We start from the raw sequence: 15,318 nt of genomic DNA, 5'->3' as shown, positions 1-15,318 counted from the left end.
GTCCATTATCTTCACAGCCCCATTCTCCACATCAGCAGGCCAGAAATAAATGTGACCTTTAGTCCGACCACGCGTTCACAGCGGGTGCCACCAACGAGCCATTAGGGACTTCAGCGGAGCCAGAAACCCCTCGGTCCACGCAGGGTGACACGGACAAATTACAGCGTGTGTGTGTGCGTGTGTGTGTGTGTGTGTGCGTGTGTGTGTGTGTGTGTGCGTGTGTGCGTGCATGCCCGCGCCTACATGTGTATGACTAACCTTTATGGGTGTTAAGCGTGTGTGTGTGTGTGTGAGCAGGTGTGTGTCCCTCTGAACCTATACGTTCTTGCACAATTGTTCCCATAATAGATGCATTAGGCGCGAGCCAGGCCATGTAATGGAGGTGGCTTGTGAATTATAGACTCTATACTCGCCAATTAATGGACTGTGCGGCCTCACACACACACACACACACACACACACACACACACACACACACACACACACGTACACACACGCTGTCACATCCAGACGGAAACCACTGAAGGACAGCTCGCCTCGCACTCCTATGCTTCCACCATTTTTCTCTCTCTCTCTCTCTCTCTTTCTCTCTCTCTCACACACACACACACACACACACACCTGAAGAGGGATTAAAAATTCAGCATGTTTTGTATTCATTTGTGTCTCTCGCGAAGCCTTAGTCATAAATAGGTCAAACGCTGTCGTCAGCTATTTTTACTATTCTTTAGTACTGATACGTCATAATTTCTCTTATCCAGAAAACACAATATCTTGCTGCTCTCTTATGTCAGAAGATGAGTCCATCAGCTGCTCATATTCATATCTGTATCCTGATTTAGTCGACACCAGACTGTACAAACTGTTTACCTTTGTCATTATAACATTTTAGAGAGTCAGTATTAGTCGGAAACATTATATATATTGTATGTCGGACCACATGGGAGAGCCACACGTGTGCCTGCTTAGAGCAAAACACAAGATGCTCTTTCCCGGTTAGATATTATCCATATGTGATGTTTAATGCATCCCAGGAGTTGTTTTATGATGATGTGTTGTAATTGTGCATTTTTGATGTACTCGCTTTCCCTCAACCTGCCTCGTCTACTTCTACTTCAATTAGTGAATTTCCAACATTTCCCAGAATGCCTTTCAGCAACCCCCAGAGAGAGAACGCGCCTGAACTTGTTTCATTCAGCTGTGGGTTATATATGTATGTGTAGGAGGAGAGAGCGATAGAGATAGTGATAGTAAGAGCAAGGGAGCGGTTTCTCCGGTTGAGAAAAAGCAAGAGTCACACTCAAAACTCAACGTGTCTTGTAGCTGCATTGCATTCTGGTCTCTCTCCTGCTCCTGTGGGTGGAGAAACTGGTCTCTCTCCTCTTCTACGATGGATTTCTCCCTGTATGACTGTTGAACGTCTCTTGGTGCAAAATGGCGGCTCTAGAAAGAAGAAGCCCTCGCTCTTTGATTCTGAAGGACTGACACCAAAAACCTGACGTTTACCACTGATGTTTTAGATCGCTGGAACATTTTCTGCTATCAAACTCCATTGTAGCTGCACTGGAAATATCTCAAATGTGACGCCATGTTATTTACCTTTCGCTAGTTATGTGCAGGAATAAGAAAAACACACCACCGAACAAGAAACTGGGCCCAGAAATGCAAGGTACATCACCAATAGCTGCTTTTAACAGTGTTGAAGTGCTTTAGGGTTGATTTTTCCTTTGACTAAATTCAAATCATTGGCCTCTCAGCCTCATCTGCTGTTCCTGGTCCTGGGTTTAGGTCGTCCCGAGGCCTTTGCGGGCCTGATGGAAGTCTATTTTCTGTGCCTGTACACAGCGCTGCTCAGCTCTCCAGCTCCCTCTGCGACTGTGTGACCTCCTCTTACCAAGGGCTAATAGATCGGACGATGGCTCAATCCCGGAGCTTCAAGGCAGTTCTACTCACTTCCCCTCCCCTGGCTCTCACAGACAACCACACACACACACACACACACACACACACACACACACACAAACACACAGAAGCCGCAGAATCAAATAGCATCAGTGTGAGCATCTGAGGGCCTAAGCTCTGATTAGCTCCGGGGCACCGAACAGATCACCAACCACACTCCAGACTCGAAAAAGCAAAAAGCCTGTGTGTGCTGAGCACCAGTGAAACACACATCAAACGCACATCAACTGCTTTAAATCTGAAATCTGATTTTTTTTTTTTTCTTCCACATCTGAAATCTCGTAGCTGATGTAAATGGCAGGCATTCACACAATCTGACTTTCCTTCACACTCTCCTATTTCTTCTCAGAGGCAAAATCCTTTGATGGGTGCAGTTGAGTGTGTTTATATACAGTAACATGGTGACACACTGGACCAACAGTGCCACCTGGTGGAAGTTTTTTTGGAAATGCACAAATAACCTCTCAAATTACAACAATCTCCCTGGCACAGGACTTCACTCAGAGCAATTAGATCACTCTTGCTGCAAAGCAAATAGCGATCAACAAGTTTATGAATCAACAAGTTTGATTCAGTCTGACAGACAGCAGCTGTGGTGTGATTTCCTCACAAAGCCCTGTCAAGAGTTGTACTGCTGCGCTCCACACGATTCATTACCATCAATACTCCCTAACTGAGATGCCGTGACATCACAAGCTACTCCAGATTCAACAGTCAGGATTTTTACTGTCATGCCCAGGGCTTCAGTGCTGTAGTAATACTGTTTCCTTGGTGTCTTAGACTTGTCTTGGTTTTGCTAATACTTGATGTTGACTTGACTTTTTCCTGCCTATTTAAAAACATAAACAATGGGTCATTTTATTGACATTTGGCTAATTTTCTCCACAGCACTACAAACAATTAAAGGGATTTTCATCTGGAGATATCTGTGTACGTAATGGTCCTCAAACTTCTATGCATTTGTCATTCAATTCCTATGCATAGATTGGATGTTGAAGGGTTTAGCACATCTCTTCCTGCAGATCTCTGTTCATCCTTAAGAAAACTCCTTGAGCATTATTTTTACATTTGGAATAATATTTACACTGTTTACTGCCTGCTTTGGTCTTGAATAAGACTCGATTTGCTGTGGTCTCGACTGGTCTTGACTCAAACTCGACTGAACCTGCTGTTGGAATTGACCAGTGGGTCCCAGTCGTAACACTCCTAGGGATTGCCAGGCAATTATCTCGATGCTAACTCACATGATGACTCATACCTGAGAACAGGTTTGAGAACAACCTGAATGAGAGAGAGAGAGAGAGAGAGAGAGAGAGAGAGCGAGAGAGAGAGAGAGAGAGAGAGAGAGACAGGAGGGAAACACTCACCCACTGTCATGGACTCAGGCAGGCCGGGAGTTGGCAGCACACTAGAGAGCGGAGCAGCCTGGGCCGGCGGACTGGACTCCATACTGAAACACGAATCATGAGAGGAATCATATTGCATCTCTTTGAAATAATTCTCAATTTAAAGCTGCAGTACCACAGCACACAGTCTGGAGTCACTCATGTCTCTTATCGTGACTGAAATTGAGAACTATTTTGCCCTGCGTTGTCTCTCGAATAAATTCACAGAGTATCAAATCCTTCCTGACTAAAACAGAAGGGCAACATACTTGAACTGTAGCTGCTGCGACCGGCTGCTCTCACAGTTTCCCACCGGTCCTGTTGACTCATTCTGAGCAGGAAATGCGACCGTGTCCTCCACAGAGCTCACTGAAACAAAATGGAAGTGAAAGTAAGAGAGCAGACCTGAAAAGCCCCTGAAATTTATCTGGTGGGTAACTGATCTCTATATCAGAGCCAAAAACAACTGCTATCAGCAGAATACACATAAACACAACGTAATCTGAAGTAGGTGAAGAAAATGCAATCCTGGACAACAAAACAGAATTTGAGAGAAGTTACTCATTCATAGCCTTGATGCCTATAATACTTATATTCCAAACATTTAAAATGAAAATGGCAAAGACATGTTGATTTTTTAACATACTGAAGACATGTTGCACTTACATCAAGGCTACAAATTTGGGTTTGGACGAACATGAGTTTTCAAAGGCCGATACCGTTATTTTTGGTATTGAAGCTGCTGATATTTTGAGCCAATATTCAATATCTTCAATATCATTTTTCCATTTTCTTGCCAAAAAATTACAAGTATTCAGTGATTACCCCAGAATTTGGTTCTTGTCATGGCAGAAAAGCCTCTGAAACAGCATTTAGACCATCATGGGACACTAAAACTCTCCACTGAAACCCAAATTCTATTAGGGTTAGCCGCTGTTTAAGGCAGTGACCCACCTACACACATCTACTCAATGGCAGGGAAACCTCTGGGATACATTACTGCCTTTAAATGAAGAATGAATTCACAAAAACACACTGCTGAAAACTTCAATGAATAAGTAAACCATACAAAGAAAATAAAATCTCACTGCAGGTTTTACAGACGGTTCTTATGCAGCTGTAGTCAGGGAGGAACCTCCATCCTATCAGCATGGGACTGGCTGATATCTGATATGAGGTGGTGTACTTAATATCTATTGATTTGACACAGTGCATGTTTACTTCTACAAAGTGTTTTGTATTGCGTTTCAATCCTCCCCCTGAGCAGAGGACTCTCAAGACAGAATGCAGTTTGGGAAATCCTCCTTCCTCTCAGTCTGTGTGTGTGTGTGTGTGTGTGTGTGTGTGTGTGTGTGTGTGTGTGTGTGTGTGTGTGTGTGTGTGTGTGAGGGCCTCGTACCTGGCTGACGGTCTGCGGGCGTCACGGGGATGAGGATGTCAGAGCTGCAGTGGTCGGTCATCACCTGCAGGGGGCTCCAGGTCGACACACTGGACAGGCTGCCCACCACCACCCTGAAAAACACACACACACACACACACACACACACACACACAAAACTATTCACACTGCTGGAGTTGCGTCATCATTCAGACCTTCTGGACTGATGTTTATAGAACTGTCACTGCAATTTTGGGTTTCGCTGTTGAATTCACTTTCTTTCTATCTGGGTAACATAGAAATGGAAATGAGTAAGAGTGATCGATATTTGTTGAAAACACTACTCTTGGGCAGTGAATAAATATAGTTGATTGTATATACAGTGTGGAATGTGTGACTTTAAAGACTATAAAAAGACAAAGGAGAGGCTTATTGGGACAAATGGATAGTATATTGAGAGGGTGACAACTTAAGTGTGAACTGTCTGTTTAAAAAAGGGAAAAAGCAAATGTAATTCCTGGCAACCTACTCCCCTCTTAAAATTCTGGGGGTTTTTTTGTTTGTTTTTTTATTCAACTTCTGTTTATAACCCTGTTAAAATAATAAAAATAAAGTTTTTTTTACTCTTGCGACAGCTTTAGGTTTTGGTAAGAACATCCTCCAAAATGACAAATCTCCTTTTCACATAAATCCCTTTTTACCTGAAGCCCTTAGAGATGGTATCACAAAACTCTGGTTTACAAAAGGTATCAAAACTTTTGGGACTCTGTTTAAGGATGGAACCCTTCAGGCTTTTGAGGAGCTCTCCTCCCAGTACGGGCTACCCCGCTCTCACTTTTTCAAATATCTCCAGGTTAGGCACTTTGTCATCTTGGAACAAGATGGTCATCTACAAACATTAGAAGAGTTGCCTCTAGATAAACTTGTGCGTGACAAACAGGGAGTAAGAGGGTTTATATCTTATACTTATTCAGGAATTTATCAAACCATAGGGTGGGAAGTGTTAGGAGTGAAATGCAAATGGGAAGAAGACCCTTGAGTGTAATTTTGAGGAAGTTAAGGAGGGAGGGTTGGGCTGATCTGGCATTTATTTGACTGTATTTTTGTACTTTGTTGCTTCTTTCAGCCCAAGGGCTGCTATGTCAGGACCAGGGTCAGAAATTAACATTCTTTCCAAAGCGCATTTTTTGACCCCCTTGATGTTTTGGGGTATTTTGGTTCTTTTAAACTATGAAATAATACATTTGCGCTGCATATTGGCAAATAAATACTAGTAGGCCTTACAGAAAAACGCTCAGTTTTTCTCCCCCAGAACACACTGGAAAGAATCCTGCAGTCATAGTAATAAAATGTGTAAATAAAATGTAAACAAGGTGAAATGCAAAAAGTGTTCTCCTAATTATCGGGGGCATTTTTTGTTCCCTTATTTTTAATTTCACAGGCATTTTATGAACTTTAAAGGCCGTTTTAGCCGTGAGCTTTCATTAATTCCTGAACCTGATCAGGACGAAAAAGAAAAAAAGTCAGTTGACTCACTGATCGGAGCCGACCCTCTCCTCCTCCTGGGACTGAGCTCTGGGTTTGTACACCTCTTCCTCCTCCTCCTCCTCCTCTTCCTCGTTGTCTACGTTCTTACTGTCCGGCAGAGGCGGCGTGGTGATGGGGGGGGTGCGGGAGGGGTGGGGGGAGCCCACCCAGCCGCCGCCGCCGCCGGGCTCGGCCAGCCCGTTCTGGGCCGGGGACAGGGAGAAGGCGGGCTCCAGCGGGTCGATCCCCTCCTCCACGCTGCTCTGAGCGGGGGCGGTGTGGCTCTTCCTCATCGCGCCCGTCTTCCTGGACTCCTCCTCCCCCTCCTCTTCGTCCTCCGCCCCTCCGTCCAGGTCGTCGTCGAAGGAGATGATGTTGGTGATCTTCTTTTTCCTCCGACGCTCCTTCCTCAGCCCCGAGTCTGGGCAGAGAAGAGAAGGATGAAACACAACTGAACAACACAGCATGCAATAACCTAAAATAACCTTCAACCTTTAACCTTGAATAAAGTATGACTCACATGAATTCCAGAGGTGGGAAGTAACAAAGTAAAAATACTTCCTTACTGTACTTAAGTAAGATTTTCAAGTATCTGTACTTTACTCAAGTTTTTATCTAACTTAAGACTTTTTACTTTTACTCACTACATTTCAAAAGACAAAACCTATACTTTCTACTCATTACATTTTAAAAACAGACTCCTTACTCTCCTTACAAATCATCAACTGATTTATTGTTTTTTTAAATTTTCCGCATCAGACAGCTTCCATCCCGGAAGCAGCTGATCAAGTGCCAAATATTATTGGCTGCTTGTGCACTGAAGCAACACCAGAAAGGAGGGAAAGGGACAGAGAGAGGAATGCTCAACAGAGAACCAGTTTAGTACATTATAAATGCCTTTTTAGAGGACTACGTTTTATACTTTAAGTAAATTTAACACCATGTACTTTTTATATTTTGACTTGAGTAAAGGATTTGAAATGGTACGTAGATGAGTATTTGCACTTTTACTTGAGTAAGGAGTTTGTGTACTTAAGCTTCCTCTAAATGGACCATGTTCATAAAGCATAGTTTAGTAATGGTGACATGAGCCTCTTGAATTGATTTCATTTGGTTCTCCCAAAGTGCAATTGACTATTTGTGGTTCAGCTGTCCCATTTCTACTCCTATTCCTAGTCAGAAAGGCTGGCTGCGCACCAGCTCGTCTGCTACCAGTGAATACTCAGGATGAGCCGTCCCGCCTTGAGGAGCTGCCACACCGGCTAAGAATTTCATTTGCATTCGTTCCAGCGGAAAGTTTTAGCACCACATGGTCCAAATTCTGTCTGAGAGGCTTGTTCATCCTACTGAGGAAAACATATGGGGAGAAAATGGTGTGAGTTTCCCTGTGGGACGGACCAGGAGGGAGGACTAAATGAGGCCAAACACGGAGGCTGACATGCTGGAAGTTTATTCATTTCAAGTGAGAGAATTCGTCACTGCTGCTCATTCTGCTGCAGATGTGTTGTTGCATTGGATTTGCTCTACCAATGCATTGATTATGCATGCTTAAACTAAACCAAATGTTGTTTTATCCTGTTTTTTTGCAAGCTTTCTGTGATGTTTTTGTCACAAAAACACTTCACTGAATGAAAGTTTCACTTCCTACACTCACTTGGACATCAAACTCAAGAATTTCTATGACTTTCAAAGTCTTGTTTGGTGAAATTCAAGGACTCAGAACTGACATGTTTTGGACATGACATTGGTCAAAATTAGACATCACAGAGGCCTCATCTTTTACTCATGATCAAGAAATCCTGGTGAAATCCTTCATTTTAAAACTGTTTTATCTATTATATCAACAGAAAACGCCATCACATTTTCTCAAATTAAAAACTCACTTTTTTAGGCTACCTTCTTGTTTTATGCTATTTGTTTGTTAGTCTCCTTTGCCAAACTTCATACTTTTTTTCTCTCAATTAACTGTCTCTACATATTTATTCATTCTTTCTATGTACTGTATTTTTATGTTTTTAAACTTGTGAATCACTTTGTACTTGTGTAAGAAAGGTGCTATATAAATCAAGTTTATTATTATTCTCAGGTTGTGAAGTGTTGATGCTAAGACAGAGAGAGCTGAAACATATTGATGAATTTGAGTGCTATATCTTAATAAAAAAAACTATTACTTTCAAGACACCCATTCATTTTCAAATCCCCAACCTGTCCAGGATTTTCAAGACCCAGAACCCTGTATAACATATTCTACGCTCGATAGGTTTTATCTCAGGATGTCAGAGCCACAGGATCTTTGCAGAAAACTCTCCGTACAGTTTTCAGCAACACAACCGGGTGAAGCGTTATGGTGTCGTTCCCTACCGGCGGAGGCGCTGCGGGGCAGGACGGGCAGCGGGTCGGAGGCTCCGTCCGCTCTGGGCGTGAAGCCCGGCACCACGGCCGTGGCGGTGCTGATCTCCCGCAGCAGGCTGCTGACTCCCTGCGTCGACTCCTTCCACAGGCTGCCGATGCCCTGGGTGGACTCCTTCAGCAGGTGGGACACCGAGGGGCCGCCGCCCCGCGTCACCCCGCCGTTCAGGTCGCTGTTGTCGATGTTGATGGCGAACAGGATGGAGTTCAAACCTGAGGAGCGGAGAGGGAGCGAAGAGGGAAGGGTCATTCATTATGGATCGGTCTTGTTAAACGATGTGAAGCTTTTGAGCTTCGGCGAAGTGCTTTGTAAGCCGTCTGGTGAGAGGCAGCGAGAGAGGGAAACCTCAAGTGAACTTAGTCTAACCTCCTGTGTGTGCAGAGAGAGGGAAAAGTCTGCCATAAGATCAGTAATACGCAGCTTTAATATTTGAGTGTTTGTGGTCATCTGCGTTTTGGTCCTAAATATTTCAATATAGGTGTTCCAGCTCAATGGGCACAGCAAGGCACTAACACAATTCTGGTCAAAACATTGTTTGTTTGTACCGAATAAACTTTTGGTGGAGCATATTTCTGTGTGCAGACCTATTCTCTAACATTTTTTGTCCAGCACCGGTTAGAAAACTGGATGTGTGTATCAAAACATAGAAATCTGTTCTTTGGATCAATTCCCACTGCAACCATTCATGCTAAACATGTAAACAATCATGGTACTGTGAGGCACTCTGGGAAAAAAAGTGCCTACCAAATGGCCCATGTTGTCTTAAATTACCGGTTTAACAATAGCTCCATTTGTATGAAGCATCCTTAAACCTCAAAAATCAGACACACACACACACACACATAAAGACACACACACTTACCTGCAGCCATGGTGGGGAGCATGCTCGCTCTCTCTTCATCAAGGATAAAAGCCCAGTCTTCATAGTAGGTGCTGGGAAACAGAGAGGAAGTGAAATAAGGTCTCTAACCAGGAAAAGAGGAAATCTCTGCATGCTGAACGAAAAGTAAGCTGTACAGAAATAACTTAACACTGTAGAAGTGAGGTGAGAGTGCGTGAGAGTGCAAGAACAAAATCTAAACACACACTTGTGAAAAGAACACACATGCAACCTCACATACACACACAACGGTGACAACATTATGTCATTTTAGACAAAGCAAACGTGTTTATTGAGCAACGGTGAATGAAGTCATGGTGTTAACATTCATCAGATGCCTTGTAGGAACAGAAAGATGCTCCCCGAACCCCTACACACACACACACACACACACACACACACACACACTGACCCCAGGCGTGTGCGGTCGGCCAGCAGCGTGTGCAGGTAGCGCTCCAGCGAGTGTTCGTTGAGGGCGCAGCGCAGCCAGGCTCGCCCCCGGCCCAGCTCAGACGAGATGTGGCGCAGGGAGTAGAACCGCTGCAGCTCGTGGCGGTTCAGGTGCTCCTTCACGTAGAACCAGAACGTCAACTCTGGAGGGGGGGAGAGGAGGAGGTGAGAGAGAGGGAGGAACGGAGGAGAGAGAGATCAGAGGGATGGGGGGAGAGAGAGAGAGGCACAAAGGGAAGGTGGGAAGGCAAAGGAGTGAAGGATGGCGGGAGGCATGGGAGGGATAAGGGAGGGAGCGAAGGTGGGAGGGAAGGAAGGAAGGAGGAGGAGAGGCGAGAGAGTGAGGGATGGAAGAAAGGAGGGAGGGAAGGAGGGTGGGGAATGGGAGGGATGGGAGAAGGAGGGAAGGAGGGAGGGAGGAGAGGAGGAGGTGAGAGGGAGGGATGGGGGAGAGAGAGAGGCACAAAGGGAAGGTGGGAAGGCAAAGGAGCGAAGGATGGCGGGAGGCATGGGAGGGATAAGGAAGGGAGCAAAGGTGGGAAGGAAGGAAGGAAGGAGGAGGAGAGGTGAGAGAGTGAGGGATGGATGAAAGGAGGGAGGGTGGGGAATGGGAGGGATGGGAGAAGGAGGGAAGGAGGGAGGTAACAGGACAGGGAAGAGAGGTGAGCGATGGCAGGATGGAGGGATGAACAGGAGCAAAATGTGAGAAGGAGGGAGGAATGGAGGGAGAAATGGGAGAGATGGGGGAGGGAAGGTGGCAGAAAGGAGGGAGGATTCGGGGAAATAGGTGAAAAGGAGGGAGGAATGGAGGAGGGAAGAATGGATGGAGATAGGGATAAAGGGTTAGAGGGATCGCAAGGGAAGTAGAGAGGGAGAGGAGATAAGAGAGGAGGAAACACAGGGAGGACACAAAAAGAGGACGCAACGAGTAAAGAAGAGAGACAACGAGGGAAAGAGGGAGGAAAAGAGACAAAGAAGGAGTGCAGACAGAGGAAGGAATTTGTTTAGTCCCATTTGATTAAAACAGACGTTTCTAAGTCACAGTACAAGGTTCAAACGGTCAGCGAACCCGTCAGCTGAGGTGGAAAAACACACACACACACACACACACACACTTCTCCAGTCCTGAGAGTCAGCAGATCTTCAAACAGCCTCTCTTCACTCATTAACAAACCTCCACAGCTCAGCTCACACAGCGTCTCCTTGACCGCAGCACGCCTCCCCGTCACCTCTCTCTGTATCCTGCCACCGAACGCACACACGCCTCTCGCATCACGCCGCTTAATCGTCCACACAAAACAAGAACTAAAAACTTCCGCGAGTCTGTTTTCTTGTAAAGTTTCCCGAGCCGCGGTAATTAGCCAGAACGAGTGTTATCGAGGTCTCCGCTTTTGCATACAATTAGCATACGGCCTTAGAACGGCGTGTTCGAATTTACGGTTGCTATTTCCAGCTGTGGCGGAGGAGGGCCTGGTTTCATTAGGGAGCGCCGACGCCACGAGTTCAGCCACGGTCCTTTCTTCTGGCTCTCATTGACTATGAAACACAAGGAAAACTTCAGATACGCTCATGCTTATGCAGAGGCAGCAATTGTAGAAGTCCCGCTTCATGTGTTTCTCCTCCATCCTGAATTAATACCGGAGACATTTCTTTCCTTCTTGAGCATTATACAGTAGAATCAAATTAGTGTAATGTAAGAATAATCTCTCTCAGCCTTGAATTTCTATGGCTGAGAAAAGAGCAAAAGGTGATTTTGGAACAATTAATGGGGGAAAAAAAAGTTTAAATTGCAATATGAACTTCTGCAATTTCCAAATCACAGAGGCTGCAATTAATTGCTTAAAAGAGAGGAGCGTCCAAAATGGATTTCTAAACAAGATGTTTTAGAGCTGGTCCATGAATCAAGTGCAATATTGGTGAAAACATACTCAAGCTCAGTAAATCCTGCACACTGACATCTATTTTTTTCAACAAAATCACTTTTCTTTAAACAATTTTAGTTCTAAAAAAAAATGGATGACAAGAAAAACTTAAATCACAATTGCAATATTCTGTAAAATAATCACAATTAGATTTTTTTTGTCAATATCTTTCAGCCCTATTTTATTTTTCCATACAGTTCCTCTTGAGGATGAAGCACAAGTGCAGCAGTAGTTCAGCAAGCATGCCGTAAAAAAAAAAGTTGGACTTCTACAGCGGCTAAACCTGCATCAGCAAAATAATGGAGACCAGATTGTAGAATTTATGTCCAAGTGTACAAAATTTTTCCAAGGGAGAGAAAAAGTTATATTTTCATTGCCCTGTGGGAACCATCCTGTCAATCTCCAGTTTCTTCTTCTTTTTACTATAGCTGACATCTTGTGCTACATGTAGAAACTGATTTGTGACCCTGGAACCAAGCCAAACCACCGATAATGTACTGTTCACTATCAAAAATACTTCAGTACTTCCTAAAGTGTCCTGGTGGTTCAGTTGGCTGTGGTATGTAAAACCGCAACGTCCGGGGTTCAAATCCGGCCTGGGACCTTTGCCACATGTCATCCCCGACTCTCTCCCAATGTCTCCTCTCTCTCTCTACTGTCAACTATCCAATAAAGCAGAAATGCCAAAAAATAATCTTAAAAAATTCTGAAAAAGTTTACTTTTGGAGAACAGGTGGCTTTTGTGAGACACAAACATACTGTGTCTTTCAGGAGTGCAAAGCCACAGCAGGTGTACTGCCCACCAGAGAGAGAGAGAGAGAGAGAGAGCGAAAGAGAGAGGTTAAGAGACAGACAGAGAGAGAGAGACAGAGAGAGACAGAGACAGAGAAAGGGAAGCGCAACAGAGAGAGTGAAACAGGGAAGCAGAGGCTTTTCTTTGTCTCCCACTTCTAACTGCAGGCCCTATCTGCTGTCTAACCATCTGGCCTCACAGCCAGGCTGGGTGTTTGTGCACGTTGTTTTCCTGCAGCTCTGAGCCTGACACATCTGCTCCCTCCAGTCCTCCATCACTCCCACAGTAACTGTCCTCTCTGTAGCCAGGTGAGCTTTCGAAGGTCCCCGCTTTTTCTTTTCCAAGGGAAAACTAGGCCATCAGACGTCAAAACAGCCCATTTACGGTGTCAGCTACTGAGAAGTCGCCACTAATGTGACTAACACTAACGCCACTCTACTGAATCTTTACTTTGAATCTGGTGGTTCCTTGAATATTATAGACATATGGATGTGAATGGCCTTTCTTGGTGATTAATAGCCTTTCTAGACACTCTATATCTAAGCTCATGCTGACATCTGTTGACACCTGTATTGTAGACTATATAAATCACTGAGATGATGTGATATTTTATCCTGAGGAAGGCAATATGGGCCGAAACGTCAATCCATTATAATATAAAATAAAATGAATTCATCGGAGTTACGAGTGTGCGGCTTCCCCTTTCTTCTGCTCTGTGCACTAAAACATTAAATCACCAACTTTAAACTTTTATCCAACAGTTACCCATGCAAACAGTTTCTGTCACCGCACAAAGTCTCACAGTTTCCACCAAACATTTATAAACTGAAACAAATGCAAACAGAAGTGAACTCCAGGTATCATAGCTATCTTTTATGCAAACAAGGGAGGCGGAATCCACCCGCAGCCTCACTACCAGCTGCTGTAATTCGAAATTCTAAATAAATGGTAAATAGCAGTATTTTGGACAGGAGGGACTAACTTTTTGTGGCTGATGTATTCCCCCACTTTTGTTATTTTACCAGTCATTAAAAACAATACAACCACCAAATGGTCTTGTGACTCTTCAGAAAAGCAAACAAACTTACCAGCCACAGCCAAAAATTGACCTGCATTTGACTGGTAGTTGTGGCACATTCCTGCCCTGATTTTGAACATGAGTTTTGAGTTTAACAGACCATTTCTACTCAAACAGCTAACCATGCGGTCAGTGAGTGTCTTGTACCTGCTTCGGCCTTGCTGGTGAAGCCCGCAGCCTGTTTGAGAGCGGCGGCGGTGAGGGCCAGACCTCGGCTCTTCCTCAGGCCGTGCTGCAGCACCGCCTCAAACTGGGCGCACAGACAGATCACCCTGCAGAGAGAAGACAAACACAGCTCACAGTCAGTGGAGGGAACTATAGCTTTTTCATCCACGGAGAGTACAGTCCAGAATTTGCCAGCCACTTTCACTACTTTATAGGGCTGCAACTAACGATTATTTTCATTGTCGATTAATCTGTGGATTATTTTCTCGATTAATCGATTAGTTGTTTGGTCTATAAAATGTCAGAAATCAGTGTTTCCCAAAGCCCAAGATGACGTCCTCAAATGTCTTGTTTTGTCCACAACCCAAAGATATTCAGTTTACTGTCATAGAGGAGTAAAGAAACCAGAAAATATTCACATTTAAGAAGCTGGAATCAGAGAATTTTGACTATTTTTTCTTAAAAAATTACTCAAACCGATTAATCGATTATCAAAATAGTTGACGATTAATTTAATAGTTGACTAATTTAATAGTTAATAGTTAACTAATCGATTAATCGATTAATCGTTGCAGCTCTACTACTTTACAAGCCAAATACATTTTCAGAAGAGAATAGCATCCCCCAATTAATGGTTGGTTACTTGCAAAAGTGTCTGGTAGATTAGAAAAACATTTCAACATTTCGTCCAAGAAGGCCTCCATCAGACTTTGTTGGAGATCGATTTTTCTCCAAAGTAGAAAAACTTACCAGCCACAGTCCAAACTTAGAGCTGCAATATGCATCTTTTTTTTTTTATATTTAAATAACAATAAATAAATAGGTCTGTGTCTGTCTGTGACCCTATGTGCTCATTAGGGCTGAACGATTTTGAAAAAATATCTAATTGCGATTATTTTGACTGATATTGCAATTGTGATATGATTTGCCATATTAGAGGGAATGATAATTTTTACATCATTATTCTCATTTTCATTGAAAAACGTATTAAAATGATTATGGTGTGATTTTTGTGGGGATCTGTACCAAACAAAGATGTTTTCTTAAGTCTGTAGAATATGATGTGTAGGCCAGGACATCTCTGCAGCACCACAATATTTAATTTAAAATGGTATTTTGACACACATTTCACCTTTAACAAATACTGCGCCTCCTGCGATTTGAAAATTGCAGTAGGCCATATTGCGATTTCGATTAATTGTTCAGCCCTAGTGCTCATGCCTAAATCCCCCCCCCATTTGTCTCATTGATGTTCGGGACATTTTGGGGTGTACACCATCTGCTGTGGGCGTGGGCAGCGGTGAGCCGGTTGTGGCTATCAAGGTGAGGCTAGCTGCCACATCGCAGGGAAGTCGAGAGTGACAACAA

At 43.9% G+C, this 15,318-nt stretch overlaps 1 protein-coding gene across 1 annotated transcript in view; it reads right to left on the bottom strand.

Moving 5' to 3' along the window:
* Window positions 1–15,318, bottom strand: part of snx29 (sorting nexin 29) — a 91,818-nt gene that overhangs the window by 73,887 nt on the left and 2,613 nt on the right. Inside the window, exons 4-11 of the mRNA XM_071542804.1 lie at window positions 13,933–14,057; window positions 9,955–10,135; window positions 9,525–9,595; window positions 8,614–8,874; window positions 6,262–6,673; window positions 4,747–4,859; window positions 3,617–3,716; window positions 3,330–3,412 (exon numbers count right to left, since the gene is read on the bottom strand). Coding sequence (XP_071398905.1) covers window positions 3,330–3,412; window positions 3,617–3,716; window positions 4,747–4,859; window positions 6,262–6,673; window positions 8,614–8,874; window positions 9,525–9,595; window positions 9,955–10,135; window positions 13,933–14,057 — 1,346 coding nt within the window. The remainder of the gene's footprint in view (window positions 1–3,329; window positions 3,413–3,616; window positions 3,717–4,746; window positions 4,860–6,261; window positions 6,674–8,613; window positions 8,875–9,524; window positions 9,596–9,954; window positions 10,136–13,932; window positions 14,058–15,318) is intronic.

This window comes from Centroberyx affinis, unplaced genomic scaffold (assembly GCF_046629955.1).
Source record: "Centroberyx affinis isolate AG114_WGS23_722 - 3 ecotype Tasmania unplaced genomic scaffold, CSIRO-AGI_Caff_v1 ptg004188l_1, whole genome shotgun sequence".
Taxonomy (NCBI): Eukaryota; Metazoa; Chordata; class Actinopteri; order Beryciformes; family Berycidae; genus Centroberyx; species Centroberyx affinis.
The sequence above is the reverse complement of the archived record's forward strand: the minus strand, read 5'-3'. Positions and strand labels throughout refer to the sequence as shown.